Genomic DNA, 15,023 nt, shown 5'->3' with positions numbered 1-15,023 from the left:
CAGCCCTTTTGGTCATTGAGTCATCAGGACTAGGAATAGAAAAGAAGTGAATGGCCAGGTCAATCGCAGAACAGGACAGACCTAGATAAAAGGTACTTGACTAGGGCAACATTGTGGCTGTTAAAGGGGACACATGGTTATTTAACTGGTGATAGACACATTCAAATCACCAGCTGCCATCAGCTTTCTTAACTGGCCAGAAGGGGCTCTGATAGCTGTAAATGGCAGGTCTGATGACTCTCATCTGTAGGAGTCTGTGTATGGTTTCTACTTTCTTTCGGGCCACCCACTATGTGGATATGCTTAATGAACATGACACGGGTGACTGATGGAATCAGGACAGGTTCCCAATCCACATTGCCCACCACCACTGTTACTCTCAGTATCCCAAAAAAGAATTTTCCCGAAGGGTCTCTCTAGTAGATCCCTTTAACAGATCCATAAAACAGACAGTCAGGTGTGGTGTGCCAGTATCAATTGACGGGCGGCACGGTGGCGCAGCGGTAGAGTTGCTGCCTTACAGCGAATGCAGCGTCGGAGACTCAGGTTCGATCCTGACTACGGGCGCTGTCTGTACGGAGTTTGTACGTTCTCCCCGTGACCTGCGTGGGATTTCTCCGAGATCTTCGGTTTCCTCCCACACTCCAAAGACGTACAGGTTTGTAGGTTAATTGGCTGGGCAGATGTTAAAAAAAATTGTCCCTAGTGGGTGTAGGATAGTGTTAAGTGTGCGGGGATCGCTGGGCGGCGCGGACCCGGTGGGCTGAAGGGCCTGCTTCTGCGCTGTATATCTGTATCTGTATCTGACAATAAAACAACAGTCTGGGCCGCAGCAGTAACTGCACCCTTGTCGACCTGAACTGACGCTTGCTCACCCTTAAATCTATCAGGATTGCCATGTAGCAGAATAGCCTCTGCTCCAGTATCTATCAACATCACTTCCCTCTGTACCCCCTCTCCACCATAAGGTTATCGGAACGTGTCCTTGGGTCTCTGAGTGATACTCCAGGTATTGCCCTTGAGCCCTGGCACTGCCTGCCCTCCCCTGCCCCTCGGTCTAAGGGGTGTCTGAAGCGCCACAATTAGCCAGGCTCTCAGACCAAGGTAGAGCGGTGTCTCGTCTCGGGAGGCCCAAGGCCTTTACTGCCTCCTCCTACTTCTTGGGTTTCCCTGACGGTGTCTGCCTTGTATCACAATGCGGTCTCCAAAGAACATACAGGACCGCAGTCGGTAGCCCATCAATCTTATAGAGTCATACAGCATGGAAACAGCCCCTTCGGCCCAGCTTAGCCTTGCTGACTAAGATACCCCATCAATAAACCATTTATATGGTTTCTCCCGCTGTACGCCAGGGCTGGGGTTCTGATTCTCAGACTATGCCCAAAGGGCAACGGTCTCTTAGGATGTGGGTAATCCATGCACAAAGCTACCACAACAAGCAGATCTGTACTTATGGCACCCATGTGTCTTATTTCATTCTCCTTCAAATTAATCTGGCCAGCACTCTGATCCCATGGCCAGGTGAGCCAAATAGCCAGTGGTTCACCAGGTTACTATTTGCACTCTGCCTCCTAACTTTTGTAATTCTGTGGCACTATAAACCTGGAGTTTCCGTGGTTTCAGTCAGACAATTCTGTCAGGCGAGTAAATTGGTTATTATTTCCCAGTTCAGTTTTAACTTTGGTTCGGACCAAGGATCTTGCTGCTGTTCCTGGTTTGTCATCCTCTTCTTCCTCCTCTGTTCATTTTGTATCTGCCTCCCCATCCCAGTGGTCAGGATCCCAGTCATCTTGTGATAACATAGTGTGTGTTTTTATTAGGTCCGCCCGAAATTCCCTGCCTATTTAAGCTCTTTTGCTGCTGAACAGTAGCTTACTTAATCTACAGGTGCTATTGATTTATTTCACTTCCACCTTCTCTGCCCAGCCTTTCCTGTCTCGGTCGAGGTCACGCAGTGATTTTCCAGAGCAGCTAACCCTTTTATTTAATCTTTCATTTCCAATTTCAAATATTTCAATTGTGACACCACTGCTGTCTTAGTGCAGTGGGGAGTATCCATCCCACTTAAGGGGGAATCCTCTTTCTTTTTGGGAAGCCCGTTCCCTTCAAAATGTAATTATCAAGTTGGCAGCTTTTCTGCTTTACCCTTTACCTCTCTGGTGGTCCCCATTTGCTTAATACATTAGCTACCACCCCCCATAGATACATAGACATAGATATGTAGTCAATAGGTGCAGGAGGCCATTTGGCCCTTTGTGCCAGCACCGCCATTCAATGTGATCATGGCTGATCATCCACAATCTGTACCCCATTCCTGCCTTCCCTTTGCACCTCCGATTTCTGGATTCTCTTCCCATTTGGAAAATAGTCTACGCCTTTATTCCTCCTATCAAAATGCTTGACTCCACACTTTGCTACACCATATTCCATCTGCCACTTCTCTGCCCACTCTCCCATCCTGTCCAAGTCCTTCTGCAGAGTTCCTGCTTTCTCTACATAACCTGCTCCTCCACCTATTTTCATATCATCCGCAAACTTTGCCATGAAGCCTTCAATTCCCTAGTCCAAATCATTAATATACAATGTGAAGAGTAGCTGCCCCAACACCGACCCCTGTGGAACTCCACTAGCCGACCAGAAAAAGCCCCCCTTATTGCCACTCTTTGTCTTCTGCCATCCAGCCAACCTGCTATCCATGCTAATATCTGCCCTTTGATACTGTGGGCTCTCATCTTCCTAAGCATCCTAATGTGTTGCAACTTATCAAAGGCTTTCTGAAAATCTAAGTAAACAACATCTACTGACTCTTTTGTCTGTCCTACTATTTAGTTCAAAGAATTCCTGCAAATTTGTCAAGCAAACCGCCCATTCGAAAAGCCATGCTGACTTTGGCCTATTTTATCACGAACTTCTAAGTACTCCATAACCTCATCCTTTATAATCTTAAAATCCTAAAATCTTAACAACCACCGAAGTCAGACTAACCGGCCTATAGTTCCCACTGTTCTGCCTTGCGCCCTCTATGTGCAGCGGGGTAATATTGCCAATTTTCCAATCATCTGGGACCACTCCTGACTCTAGTGATATAAGAAAATAACTGCAGATGCTGGTACAAATCGATTTATTCACAAAATGCTGGAGTAACTCAGCAGGTCAGGCAGCATCTCGGGAGAGAAGGAATGGGTGACGTTTCGGGTCGAGACCCTTCTTCAGACTCTAGTGATTCCTGAAATATCACTATGAATGCCTCCCCAATCTCTAAAGCCACCTCTTTCAGAACCCTAGGGTGCAGTCCATCCGGCCCAGCCCTTTCAGCTTCCCAAGCACCTTCTCCCTGGTAATAGCCACTCCACTAACTTCCACCACCTGACTCTCTTGAATTTCAAGCACGATGCTGGTATCTTCCACCTAAATGCAACACCTCACATTTCTCTGTATTAAATTTAATCAACCATTCCTCAGCCCACCTGGCTAACTTATCAACCATCTTCACTATCTGCAAAACCACCTACTTTTGTATAGGAAAATAACTGCAGATGCTGGTACAAATCGAAGGTATCACAAAATGCTGGAGTAACTCAGCAGGTCAGGCAGCATCTAGGAGAGAAGGAATGAAGAAGGGTCGAAACCCTTCTTCAGACTGATGACGTTTTGGGTCGAGACCCTTCTTCATTCCTTCTCTCCTAGATGCTGCCTGACCTGCTGAGTTACCCCAGCATTTTGTGATACCCACTTTTGTATCATCTGCAAACTTGCTAATCTCTCTCCACAAGTGAAAAGTGTTTTCTTACAATTCAACGATCTGCTGACTACGGTTTATCCTATCCTTTTGCTAGATGCCCTTGTAGGTCTTCCCATGTTTTACCCGTTCTTCTAAGTGAGCCCATGCATTTTCCCAAGCATCTAATTGTTTTTCAAATTGAGTCTGCTTGCTTGATATATGTGCTGTTAGCAGACAACTCAATTTATCTGAAAAACCTGTTTAACCCTTGCATTACACTGAACAATAAAGAAAACTGGAAGGAATAAACTGGAATACAAGGTGACAAAAAAAGAGTGAAAAGCAAGCTTAAAATGACTTGAATAGTTCCTTCAAACCCAAATGATTTTGTTTTGTCATAAAGGATACACAAATGCTAATATATTTCTGTATTATTAATGTGTAGGCTCTGCAGAGTTTGGGGTTTCATTCTTGGTCATATTCTACAACTTGTCATGAGGATCTGGTGCATCTCCCTGAACCCAGTGTGGGCCAACAACATGTTCAACTCTGTAATACTGGCTCTGGGTGCCATTGTGACTTTGGAGAGAATATGCTCAGGTAAAGGATACATTGGAGTAGTAAGAGCATTTTATTCAAGGAAGTTATATGCTTGTCCATGTCGAAACTATTCACGCTTAACAAACTTTGTTGTTGTAATCTTAAGGCATACATAACACCGCAGATTTGTGTTTTAAAATATTTGTGATTTTAAAATAGATTCCTTTAAGTAGGTGGAAAGCCATTTCATTTGTTTACTTCGTATTAGATTGTGGGACAGTCAATGAAGCAGAAAAGTGGAAGAATACAACTTTGAAAATGTCGTGTTTTTTTATTGGAACAATTCACAATATCTCAACATTCTGAAGGACGAATTAAAATAATGAATCAAGGAGTGTAAAACATGCTGCAGTTGAAGGTTGAAGAATGAGGAAAGAATATTAATATTTAATGTAGGGTATTTAAGACTGTGGCCATGAAAGTATGTTGCCTATGAAATTTACCTTTATTCTGCCTATATATATCATAGTGTTAAGATTAAATTTGACAGATGAAAAACAAAAATATATATCTGAAGATTGACCAGAACAGCATGGTTAACACATTTGACCTGTTCTTCCCTTTACACGGATGTTCCCTTTTAATCTTTCTATTTCTCCTGCCACCTTTGCTGCATCTTATAATTAATATTTTCTGTATTTGTCAGTTCTGACAACAGATCTCAAAGTTGAAACATTAATTGTTTCTCTTTCCACTGAGGTAATCTTTCAGTATGTTTTAGTTTCAGATTTCCAGAATCTGCGGTCTTATTGACCTTCCCTCCCACAACCTGTGTTTGCAGTGTTTGCTGATTGCACACCTATATATCAGGACTTTGCTCTCTTCAAGTGGTATTGGTAAACTTTAGCCAGGGATGCAGCACCAATCATTTAACAGAGACAAGAGGACTGCGCTTAACAACTCTGGTCAGAAAATTACATTGAGATTCCACCCCCCTCCCCCCTCCCACTTCCAATTTGTTGCAGCATTTAGCTATTCTTTTCATAAGTTCATAAGTGATAGGTGCAGAATTAGGTCATTCGGCCCATCAAGTCCACTCCACCATTCATTCGGGCTGATCTATCTCTCCCTCCTAACCCCATTCTCCTGCCTTCTCCCCATAACCCCTGACATCCATACTAATCAAGAATCTAAGGCAGCTATCTCTGCCTTAAAAATATCCATTGACGGCCTCCGCAGACTTCGGTGGCAATGAATTCCACAGATTTACCATCCTCTGACTAAAGAAATTACTCCTCATCTCCTTCCTAAAGGAACACCCTTTAATTCTGAGGCTATGACCTCTGGACCTAGACTCTCCTAATAGTGGCAACATCCTCGCCACATCCACTCTTATCCAGTGCTTTCACTATTTGGTAAGTTTGGCCTCCCCTCATCCTTCAAAACTTCGGCGAGTAGAGGCCTAGTGCTGTCAGATGCTTATCATATGTTAACCCACTCATTCCTGGGATCATTCTCGTAAACCTCCTCTGGACCTTCTCCAGAGCCAGCACGCCATTCCTCAGATATGCAACGCAAAATTGCTCACAATACTCCAAATGCAGCCTGACCAGCACCTTATAGATTCTCAGCATTGCATCCCTGTTTTTGTATTCTAGTCCTCTTGAAATAAATGCTAGCATTTTGTGTGCTTTCCCTTACCGATTCGACTTGCAAATTAACCTTTTGGAAATCCTGCACCAGTACTCCCAAGTCTCTTTGCTCCTCCAATTTCTGGATTCTCTCCCCATTTTGAAAATAGTCTTCCTGAAGAATGGACCCTTGCTGTTTGGAGAGGAGGAGGTTAGTGGGTGGGGGAGGTGGGGTGGTTGGGAGGTTGAGGAAACAGAATTGCTGGAAGAATTTGAGACACGAAGAATTGGGATGCTGGAAGAACCCAGCCAGTCAAGCAGTATTTGTGGAAAGAGAGACCAGTTAACGTTTCAGGGCAAAGGTTGAAGGCTCTCCTTCCACAGACTGACTAGCAAAGTTCTTCCACCACAGTGCTGGAGGAACTCAGCAAATCAGGCAGCATCTGTGGAGGGAGTGACTAGGTGGCATTTCCGGTCAGGATCCATCTTCAGACAGAATGTCACTTGTTTTATTCCCTCCACAGATATTGTTTGATTTGCTGAGTTCCTCCAGCACTTTGTCTTTTGGTGGAAGATTTCAGCTAGTTAGTCAGTAGCATCTGTGGAGGGAGAGCCTTCAACCTGTGAGCTGAAATATTAGGTGTAGGAAGGAACTGCAGATGCTGGTTTACACCGAAGATAGACACAAAATGCTGCAGTAACTCAGCGGGACAGGCAGCATCTCTGGAGAGAAGGAATGGGTGACATTTCGGGTCGAGACACTTCTTCAGACTGAGTCCTGAAAGTCTGAAGAAGGGTTCCAACCAGAAACGTCACCTATCCTATTTCTCCAGAGATGCTGCCTGACCCACTGAGTTACTCCAGCATTTGTGTCTGTCTCTCTTTCCACAGATGCTGCTTGACTGGCTGGGTTCATCTAGCATTTCCGTTTTTATTTTGAATTCTCGCATCTGTAGTTTTATTTGGCTTCCACCTGTTGTTTGAGAGAGTATTCAACTGACTGAGTCATCTGAAATTTCTCAGTTCCTTGGGCTCACCTGCTGGTAATTGATAAGAGATCTCAATTTTTTTTACAATGATTGTTGTCATAAATTATTTTAAATTAATTGTTATCCGCGACAGATTTTCAGAAGTTGCCGCAGATGGAAGAGGAGATGAAATCATCGGTGGAAAAGATGCATCCTGGTAGTTGCCGCGATTGGCTTGTGAGTGGGGCTGCGTTTGGGAGTCTACAGTTCCTCACACACTGGATCTTCGGGGAGGTCTCGCTCGTTTCCCGGTGGGCAGTGAGTGGCCACCCAAATGCTGGACCAGATCCAAATCCCTATGGGTAAGGCGGGGGTTGCAGGGAAAACTCAATTTAGAGTCCCAGGCCTGTGCTGCAGTATATATTTTATGGAACAGGACCAATGTAAAGATTGCAAAGATGAGATATATTTTATATTCATTATGGATTTATAATCGTGGCTCTGACCCGCATGTGCTGCCATGATCACTCACCACTTGTCAGCAGAGCATTTAGGTGAGAAGGGAAAGATTTAATAGGAACCTGATGGGCATTTTTATTCACAAAGGTATGGAAAAATCTTCCAGAGGAGGTAGTTCAGTCAGGTACGATAACAAATTTAAAGGACACTTGAACAGGTACATGGATAGGAGAGTTTTAGGTTTAAAGACCAAACGCAGATAAATGGGACTTGTGATGATGGAGCATCTTGGTCGACATGGAGGAGATGGGTTGAAGGGCCTGTTTGAATTCTCAATGACTCAATGAAGGCCTCAATGACTCCATGTCTCTAACTCAAATGAGATATAACGGCATTGACTCTATGACTCTCTATGACATTAACTTTTGATTTAGGCTATTTCCACAGTTGCTGCCTGGCTTGTTGGGTACTTGCCAACATTCCTTTTTTATTTCAGGTTTTGGCATTGCTGTCTGTGATTTTTTAATTTGTATTAACATTGGCCCTTGAAGTGCTCAGTTGTCAACTCCTGCATTCACACCACTAGGTTCAGGAATACCTACTTTCCGACAACTATCAGGTTCTTCAACTAATCAGCGCAACCCTAAGCATACCTTGACAATGGAACACTTCAGTCCACCTCTTGCGCTACCATGAACTTGTTTATTTTATTCATTATCTTTTTGCAATCCTATTTCTTTTAGAAATGTTATGTGTAACGTATGTATAATTTGTTTTTGTATGCTTGACTGAGTCTATGTGCCTGAGATGCTGCTGTAAGCAAGATTTTTCATTGTACCTGCACCTCATTGTACTAGTGCACATGACAACAACTTTGACTTTATTTCCTACTGGACCAAGGTGACCCATCGGGCCCAAACCTCTCCTGCATTGGTGCAGCACCCTCTCCTCCCCCCCTCCCTCCCCCCCTCCCTCTCCCCCACACCTCCCTCCCTCCCTCCCTCCCTCCTCCCCTCCCCTCCCCCCTCCCCTCTCCCCTCCCCCCTCCCCTCCCCTCTCCCCTCCCCTCTCCCCTCCCCTCTCCCCTCCCCTCTCCCCTCCCCTCCCCTCCCCTCCCCTCCCCTCCCCTCTCCCCTCCCCCCTCCCCTCCCCTCCCCTCTCCCCTCCCCTCTCCCCTCCCCTCCCCTCCCCTCTCCCCCCTCCTCCCTCCCCCCTCTCTCCTCCCTCCCCCTCCCTCTCTCCTCCCTCCCCCTCCCTCCCCCCTCCCTCTCTCCTCCCCCCCTTCCCATCCCCCTCTTCCCCCTCCCCCCACTCCATCCCCCTCAACCTCCTCCCTCCCACTCCCTCCCTAGGAGATAGATTTAAACTTTAAAATGTGAATAACAGATTTCAATGAAACTTCTTCCATTAGCACTAAAGGGATGACAGTGAGTAAGGTGGGCCTAAAATTGTTGCGCTATCGTGTACCGTTTTGGCTGTAGTTCAGGAACAAACCAACGAGAGTTTTAGTATGTAGATTCTGATAAGGAGTCTTTGACAAACGTCAATTCCTGCTCACTGCTTTAAATATTTCCTGTTTTTTGTTTTGGATTTTTGTACCAACGGTTTTTGCTTAGATTAATTTATTTTTCTTGTTTTCCATGTATTTATAATTTGGCTTTCCCCCCCCCCATATCAGTTGCTGGAATTAGTGATCATTGATTAGCCTAAGTAGATCACAGGAAAAGGAGAGTAAAAGGCTATATACAGTTAAGTATCGCAACAGGGATCCACACTAAGAACAATGATAGTATTACAGAAGATCAGAAATTCCCTTATTTTTGAAAGAGGGATTCCTTTTTTCCTTCTCTTTTGCACTCATGCACTTTTGGCTTTTGTTATAAACTGTCTTCCTTTTGCTTATTTTTGCTCTTTTATTTGCTGCACTATTTTTTTACTCCAATCCCCACGTACTTCAGAAATTTAAAATTTTGCCGGAGGTAAGGTGTTTTGAAGTTTAATTAATATATTGTCAGGACAAAAACATGATTTTTTAAAATATGCTTTTCAAATAAAACAACTTTCTTTTTCTTTCAGGGGTGTGATTTTGGTCGCCCTGGCTATCGGTGTGATGTTATCATTTTGGGTCTTTGTTGACAACATTGTCCTTTGGCTCATAGGTATGGGGCTTGCAGTTCCTGCAAGTGTTTTGCACTTGTAGAAAAACACTACCCACCCCCCATCTTTCGCTTTCCCACTGCAGACTTGGGTTGGTCTACAGACCCATGATACTTAAATATTCTTGTGAGAAAGTCAATATGGTCAGCTGGCTTTTTGGCAATGTAGCATTTATAGCTATTTCAGTCCTACTCTCATTCACGATTCACAAACATACATTTGGTAGATCTCATGAGATACAGAGCATTAATCACAATAGAGTAATCTGATGGTCACATCTCACCTGGGACCCAATAAATAGCCTGCATCTGCCCTAGCTAATACTGGTGAATAGTATTTAGAGATCAAACCACAGCTCATTGCCGCAATGCTTATAATTTACGTGCTGCATTGTAGCAAAACCGATTTTTGTGATGAGCTTAATCATGACATGAATCAGACGTGCCATTTTCTGAAATTTGCTCTCTTTAATTTAACATGAACCATTAATAAATTATATTCATTTCATAAACAAAAGCACCGCCTTGAGTGAAATGTATTCATGCCTATTTTGGCCGTGCTGCCAGCCGTGTTGGTTCTCTCCAGCTGGAGACTTTGATTTTCCAGTGAAAATAACTACTGCTAAGATATATGCAATTCACCTTCCACTGTTTCAGGTCAATAACAAAAGCCAAATTGATCACAATGGAAAACCATGCCTAGAGTAACAAGGAAACATGCCCAAGAAAATTATAACTACACTTCAATAGTATTTTATTGAAGTGTAAATGTTATGGAACATATTGATTTCACTAAAGCATAATATAAATGGAGATACAGTATATTCCCTTTAGTTATGCAACAAATGGTTTTGAAGAAATTATCTTTTGTGCAGAAATATTAGACAACAATTTTCATTCTACAAGTTTCTAATTTCTCTGTGGTTTATTTGATTGAGACGGTTTTAATTAACTAATGCAAATGGATAAGATGGAGGGTTAGAGAGTTGAATGTTTTGGTGGAGGGAAGGGCAAAGTGGGAACTGGAAACCAAGTTCAGGAATTTATTGGCTCCTTTCCTAGTTAAAGCTGCATTCAAGACTACTGTCCTGGTTCACTGCCAAAGAATGATTTATATCAAAGCTGCGTTGGGAGTGAGTCTTATTTGGATTAGGCCATAAAATGGTCTATGTTATCACCAATAGCCAAATTAAGGGCCTGTCCCACTTAGGCGATTTTTTAGGTGACTGCTGGCAACTGTCAAAGTCGTAGCAGATCGCCAAAATTTTCTTTTACCCGACAACATTGACCACGACAATGCCGAGTCAGGTCGAGATTACACCCTCTTCGGAAACATCGCAAAATTCTCACGCTTACCAATGCTTCTCCGGCGTCCTAATTTTCGTTGAAATCACTGACAAGTCTGTAATTACTTGAGAGTTTTGAAATATAACATCTTACCCGGGTTACTTGAAAACCAAGCTTCACGGTAACAAGGCATAAACTGGATTGACTTCCAGTTTACTAATAGCAGTATTAAGAAATTTAATTTTAAACGTGGTTAAATGGATTTTTGTGCGGAGTTTGGGCATTCTTTGAAAATGTACGGGAGATGCATATCTGGTTTCTGGGTTGCAAATCTGGGTTGGGAGCCTACTTTAAATGTGATCGCTGATGCCCATATACATTGCGAAAATTCCCACGCTTACCTGACCGTCAAACTGTTGCCTCCAATCTACCTGTCAAATGTCCTGACGGTAAATAAATTGGTTAAACACAAGTATTTTATGGTATCTTCAAATTACTTTACTTAATTTAATATTACATGCTTCTAAATGCATCTAAGACAACCTAGCAAACCTGGGGACAGCATGCGACAGCGCTCGCAATAAGGAACGATACCTGGCGATAAGCCAGCTGTCGCCGAGAAATTTCAATCCGGTTGATTTCTCAGCAACGCGCCGAGATCCACTACGATTCTTGGCAGACTCCTCACGATCATGCCCGCGACGCCCCGGTGAACTGTCGGCGACAGCCTAGTCGCCGGCAGTCGCCTTAATATTGCCTAAGTGGGACAGGCCCTTCAGTTTCAGCTCAATGCCGAATTTGTGTGTTAAAAGCCAGAGAGATTCTTATCTGTGAGGCAGAAAAACAGTGATATATCATCATTCCTTTTCCTTGGCATCCATTTCAAGAGATGGGAGTTGCCTTCAATACCTCCCTATAGTTCATGTACAAATATGAAGAAGAACCCTTGAAGTAGGAGGGCTATTGTAAAATTAGACAATCCAAGTGACTAAAGATTAGAGCACAATAGGGGAGTATCTTGTACAAGTCCAAGATAAGTATTGGAATATTTGTTGAATGTGTCATGAAGATAATCTAGCAAATCTCCAATGTACTTCATTGTGCAATGGTATTTTTTGTTGTATGTACAATGAAATTCCATGTTTTGCATACTATTCAGTTAAATACTACTATACATAAGCACAATCATAAATAAGTACCAAAGTGCAATGCTTGTAGTGTAAGACTTCACCAAGACAGTACACAGTCATCATGTTTCTGGCACCATCTTGTACCCTTCAAGTTTCAAGTTCTTAAAAGCATAGTCTTAAGCATGGGCCCTAAAGGCCCATTGTTGTGGTACTTTCAGTGCTGCATAAGTCAGCTGAACCTTAAAGCATCCGTCTCCTCCTAGGTCAATTTAGTGAATACCTACAGAATGTTAATTGAAACTTTGTTGGGAAAGGCAGCCTTTTTGTTGTCCTTCCCTGTGGAAATCAATGGCTGAATCAGATGTAGGGTGGTTGCAAGTATTGAGCAAGCCCAAATATATCTAAACAGCTAATTTTAAAAAATCTTTTGATAGTAGATGGCTAAAATGCTGAAACAGTGATGCAGCACAGTGGCGCAATGGTAGAGTTGCTGCCTTACAGCACTTTCAGCGCCAGAGACCCATGTTTGATCCAGTCTACGGGTGCTGTCTGTACGGAGTTTGTACGTTCTCCCCGTGACTGCGTGGGTTTTCTCCAAGATCTTCTGTTTCCCCTACACTCCAAGGAGTACAGGTTTGGCTTCCCATAAATAAAAATTGTCCCTAGTGTAAGATAGTGTTAGTGTGTAGGGATCGCTGGTTGGCGTGGACTCTGGGCCAAAGGGCCTGTTTCCGCGTTGTCTCTCTAAACTACACTGGAGCAGTGCCCAAGAGTTCTGTTTAAAGGAAAGTAGGTAGTTAAAAATGGGACATTGTAAGAATGAGGTGCGTGGAATTAGTTGAGTAGATTATTTATGAGGGAGGGGGTGGGGGGGGGGGGGGGGGAAGGAATGTTGCAAAATGGCCAAATATATTTTGATAAAAATATATTTTTGGTTCCTTTTTGTGCCGTAGTTCCAACTAGAACTGCTCAGCAAGATTTGCCTTTTACTGGAATTGTAATCCTTGATTTCAGCAGCAAAAACATTTGCAGGCAGGCTAAGTTTATTGAATGCAATTCAGACTAATTCTGCAAGTGTTTGTTTTGAATAATATTGCATAGGGATATCAAGGAGATTTCTGTTAAGGTAATAGATTTTTATTATTGCCGTTACAGGAGTAGTATCAGCAATTTGTCTCTTTTACCTTCGGGGGGAAGGAGCATTTGCTGCAGGAACTGTGTTAGCCGTTTATGCCATGTCGCTCTGGCCCCACCTAATTGAACGTCTCATCAGTTCAGGACACCCAGGAAAGGCCATGGGCACGGCGATGCTGGTGTATTTGATAGAGATCATCAGCACAGTGTGGTGTATCGCTTACAACTTTGTACCTGGAGGTGCCATCACAAGAGAGAAAACAATGGTGGTTTTGGGTATGTGATTTAAAGTAAGATATTAATCAAATGATTCATTAGGGAGGGAGAAGCATTTTCCTGCCAGTTGCTAAATACATTAAAGAAAGGTTTTAATTTATTTTTGCTCAGTTTTCCTATTTTTATGCCTTTTAAAAATATAAATATATCTATCTAGCTATTCCAGTCTGAAGAAGGGTCTCGACCCGAAACGTCATCCATTCCCTCTCTCCTAGATGCTGCCTGACCTGCTGAGTTACTCCAGCATTTTGTGATACCCTAGCTATTCCAATCATGAATTGCAGTGGCTTTTGTTTTAAATATTTGTTTCAAGGTCAAGGATATTGCCTGTGTGTTTTGATTTCACAAGCCTGTTAAGCTGCTGCAACTAAGAATTTCATTGTTGCATTGTCCATACAGTACTTATGGCAATTTAAACACTCTTGACGAACAAACAGATCATTAGACTAAGATCATTTAAAATAGGTAGAGCAGGCAGGTAAGAAAATTGATCTTTTGTGTTCATACTGACCATGATATGGGGAAGATTTGCAACCATTCGAGATGAAGTATACATTACTTGAAGATAGACACAAAATGCAGGAGTGATTCACCGGGACAGGCAGCATCTCTGGAGAGAAGGAACGGGTGACGTTTCGGGTCCAGACCCTTCTTCAGACTAAGACATACATTACTTGAAGTAGGATAACGTCATGGAGGAGTCCCTTTGAGCTGTATGGTGGGCTTCCGTGAGTCACGTACACAAGGTATCCACCATGTAAGTGGATAGGATTCATGTTACAAACAAGTTTATTCACTTTGATGAATTCATTTAGAGTGGAAAAGATGGAGGTGCCATCACAAGAGAGAAAACAATGGTGGTTTTGGGTATGTGATTTAAAGTAAGATATATAAAGTTCTCCTTGAAATGAGGATGATTAAGAGGAGTTTTAACAGGTATATATTATCATAACTGATTTAAATAAAAGAGAAGCAAGTTTCATTTCATTTCAAATGGTTTGAGGTTCAGGAGCCACTGAATTCAAAGTGACAGATAAAAGGAATTCCAGGAAAAAATGTTTGCTCAACATAGAGTGTCTTGTAGTCTAAAACTGAAGGTGAAGGAAACAGTTAATAAGTGATTTCAAAGGGAATTGGTTAGGCAGGGGAGAGAATAATTTGCAGGATTTCAAGAAAAAAGTAGGGACAGGTTGAATAATCTCCTGTATTATGATATCCCTGTTCTATCATCTCTGTCTTTTATGTGGCAGATGCACTGAAGAATCTGGACTTTAATCCATATGTAATCCCCAATTTTTCAGTTCTGATTGACTTTTCTTGAAACAAATTTGTTGGCAAGGTGTAGATAAGGCATTGTTCTGCTGCCTACCCACCAGTCTGCTGACTAATTCATATTGAATGGCGGTGCAGCCATGATCATATTGAATGGCGGTGCAGGCTCGAAGGGCCAAATGGTCTACTCCTGCACCTATTTTCTATGTAATTGTTTGAGAGCACGGGGCAAGGTATTGGAGTGCTGGCAGTACCTCTGACACCAAATTCTCATGTGGAATTAGCTCAGAGGTGAAATTACAGGTTTAAAAAATTGATGTTGTTGACATGAATGTAAATTGCTTGTTCTAGTGATTGCTGAATGAATAGATCTATAATCTAAGAACAAGCCAGCTGTTAAATGTTTATCCTACCTGTGTATCGTCTCTGCTTTTTCCTTAAAACGTCCA

At 42.8% G+C, this 15,023-nt stretch overlaps 1 protein-coding gene across 1 annotated transcript in view; it reads left to right on the top strand.

Moving 5' to 3' along the window:
• The window catches only part of LOC144599525 (PGAP2-interacting protein-like), a 67,619-nt gene that overhangs the window by 25,862 nt on the left and 26,734 nt on the right, over positions 1 to 15,023 (top strand). The window contains exons 4-7 of the mRNA XM_078410522.1: positions 4,167 to 4,321; positions 7,015 to 7,222; positions 9,396 to 9,478; positions 13,048 to 13,302. Coding sequence (XP_078266648.1) covers positions 4,167 to 4,321; positions 7,015 to 7,222; positions 9,396 to 9,478; positions 13,048 to 13,302 — 701 coding nt within the window. The remainder of the gene's footprint in view (positions 1 to 4,166; positions 4,322 to 7,014; positions 7,223 to 9,395; positions 9,479 to 13,047; positions 13,303 to 15,023) is intronic.

This window comes from Rhinoraja longicauda, chromosome 1 (genome assembly GCF_053455715.1).
Source record: "Rhinoraja longicauda isolate Sanriku21f chromosome 1, sRhiLon1.1, whole genome shotgun sequence".
Classification (NCBI taxonomy): domain Eukaryota; kingdom Metazoa; phylum Chordata; class Chondrichthyes; order Rajiformes; family Arhynchobatidae; genus Rhinoraja; species Rhinoraja longicauda.
This window is presented reverse-complemented; position numbering and strand designations above follow the sequence as displayed.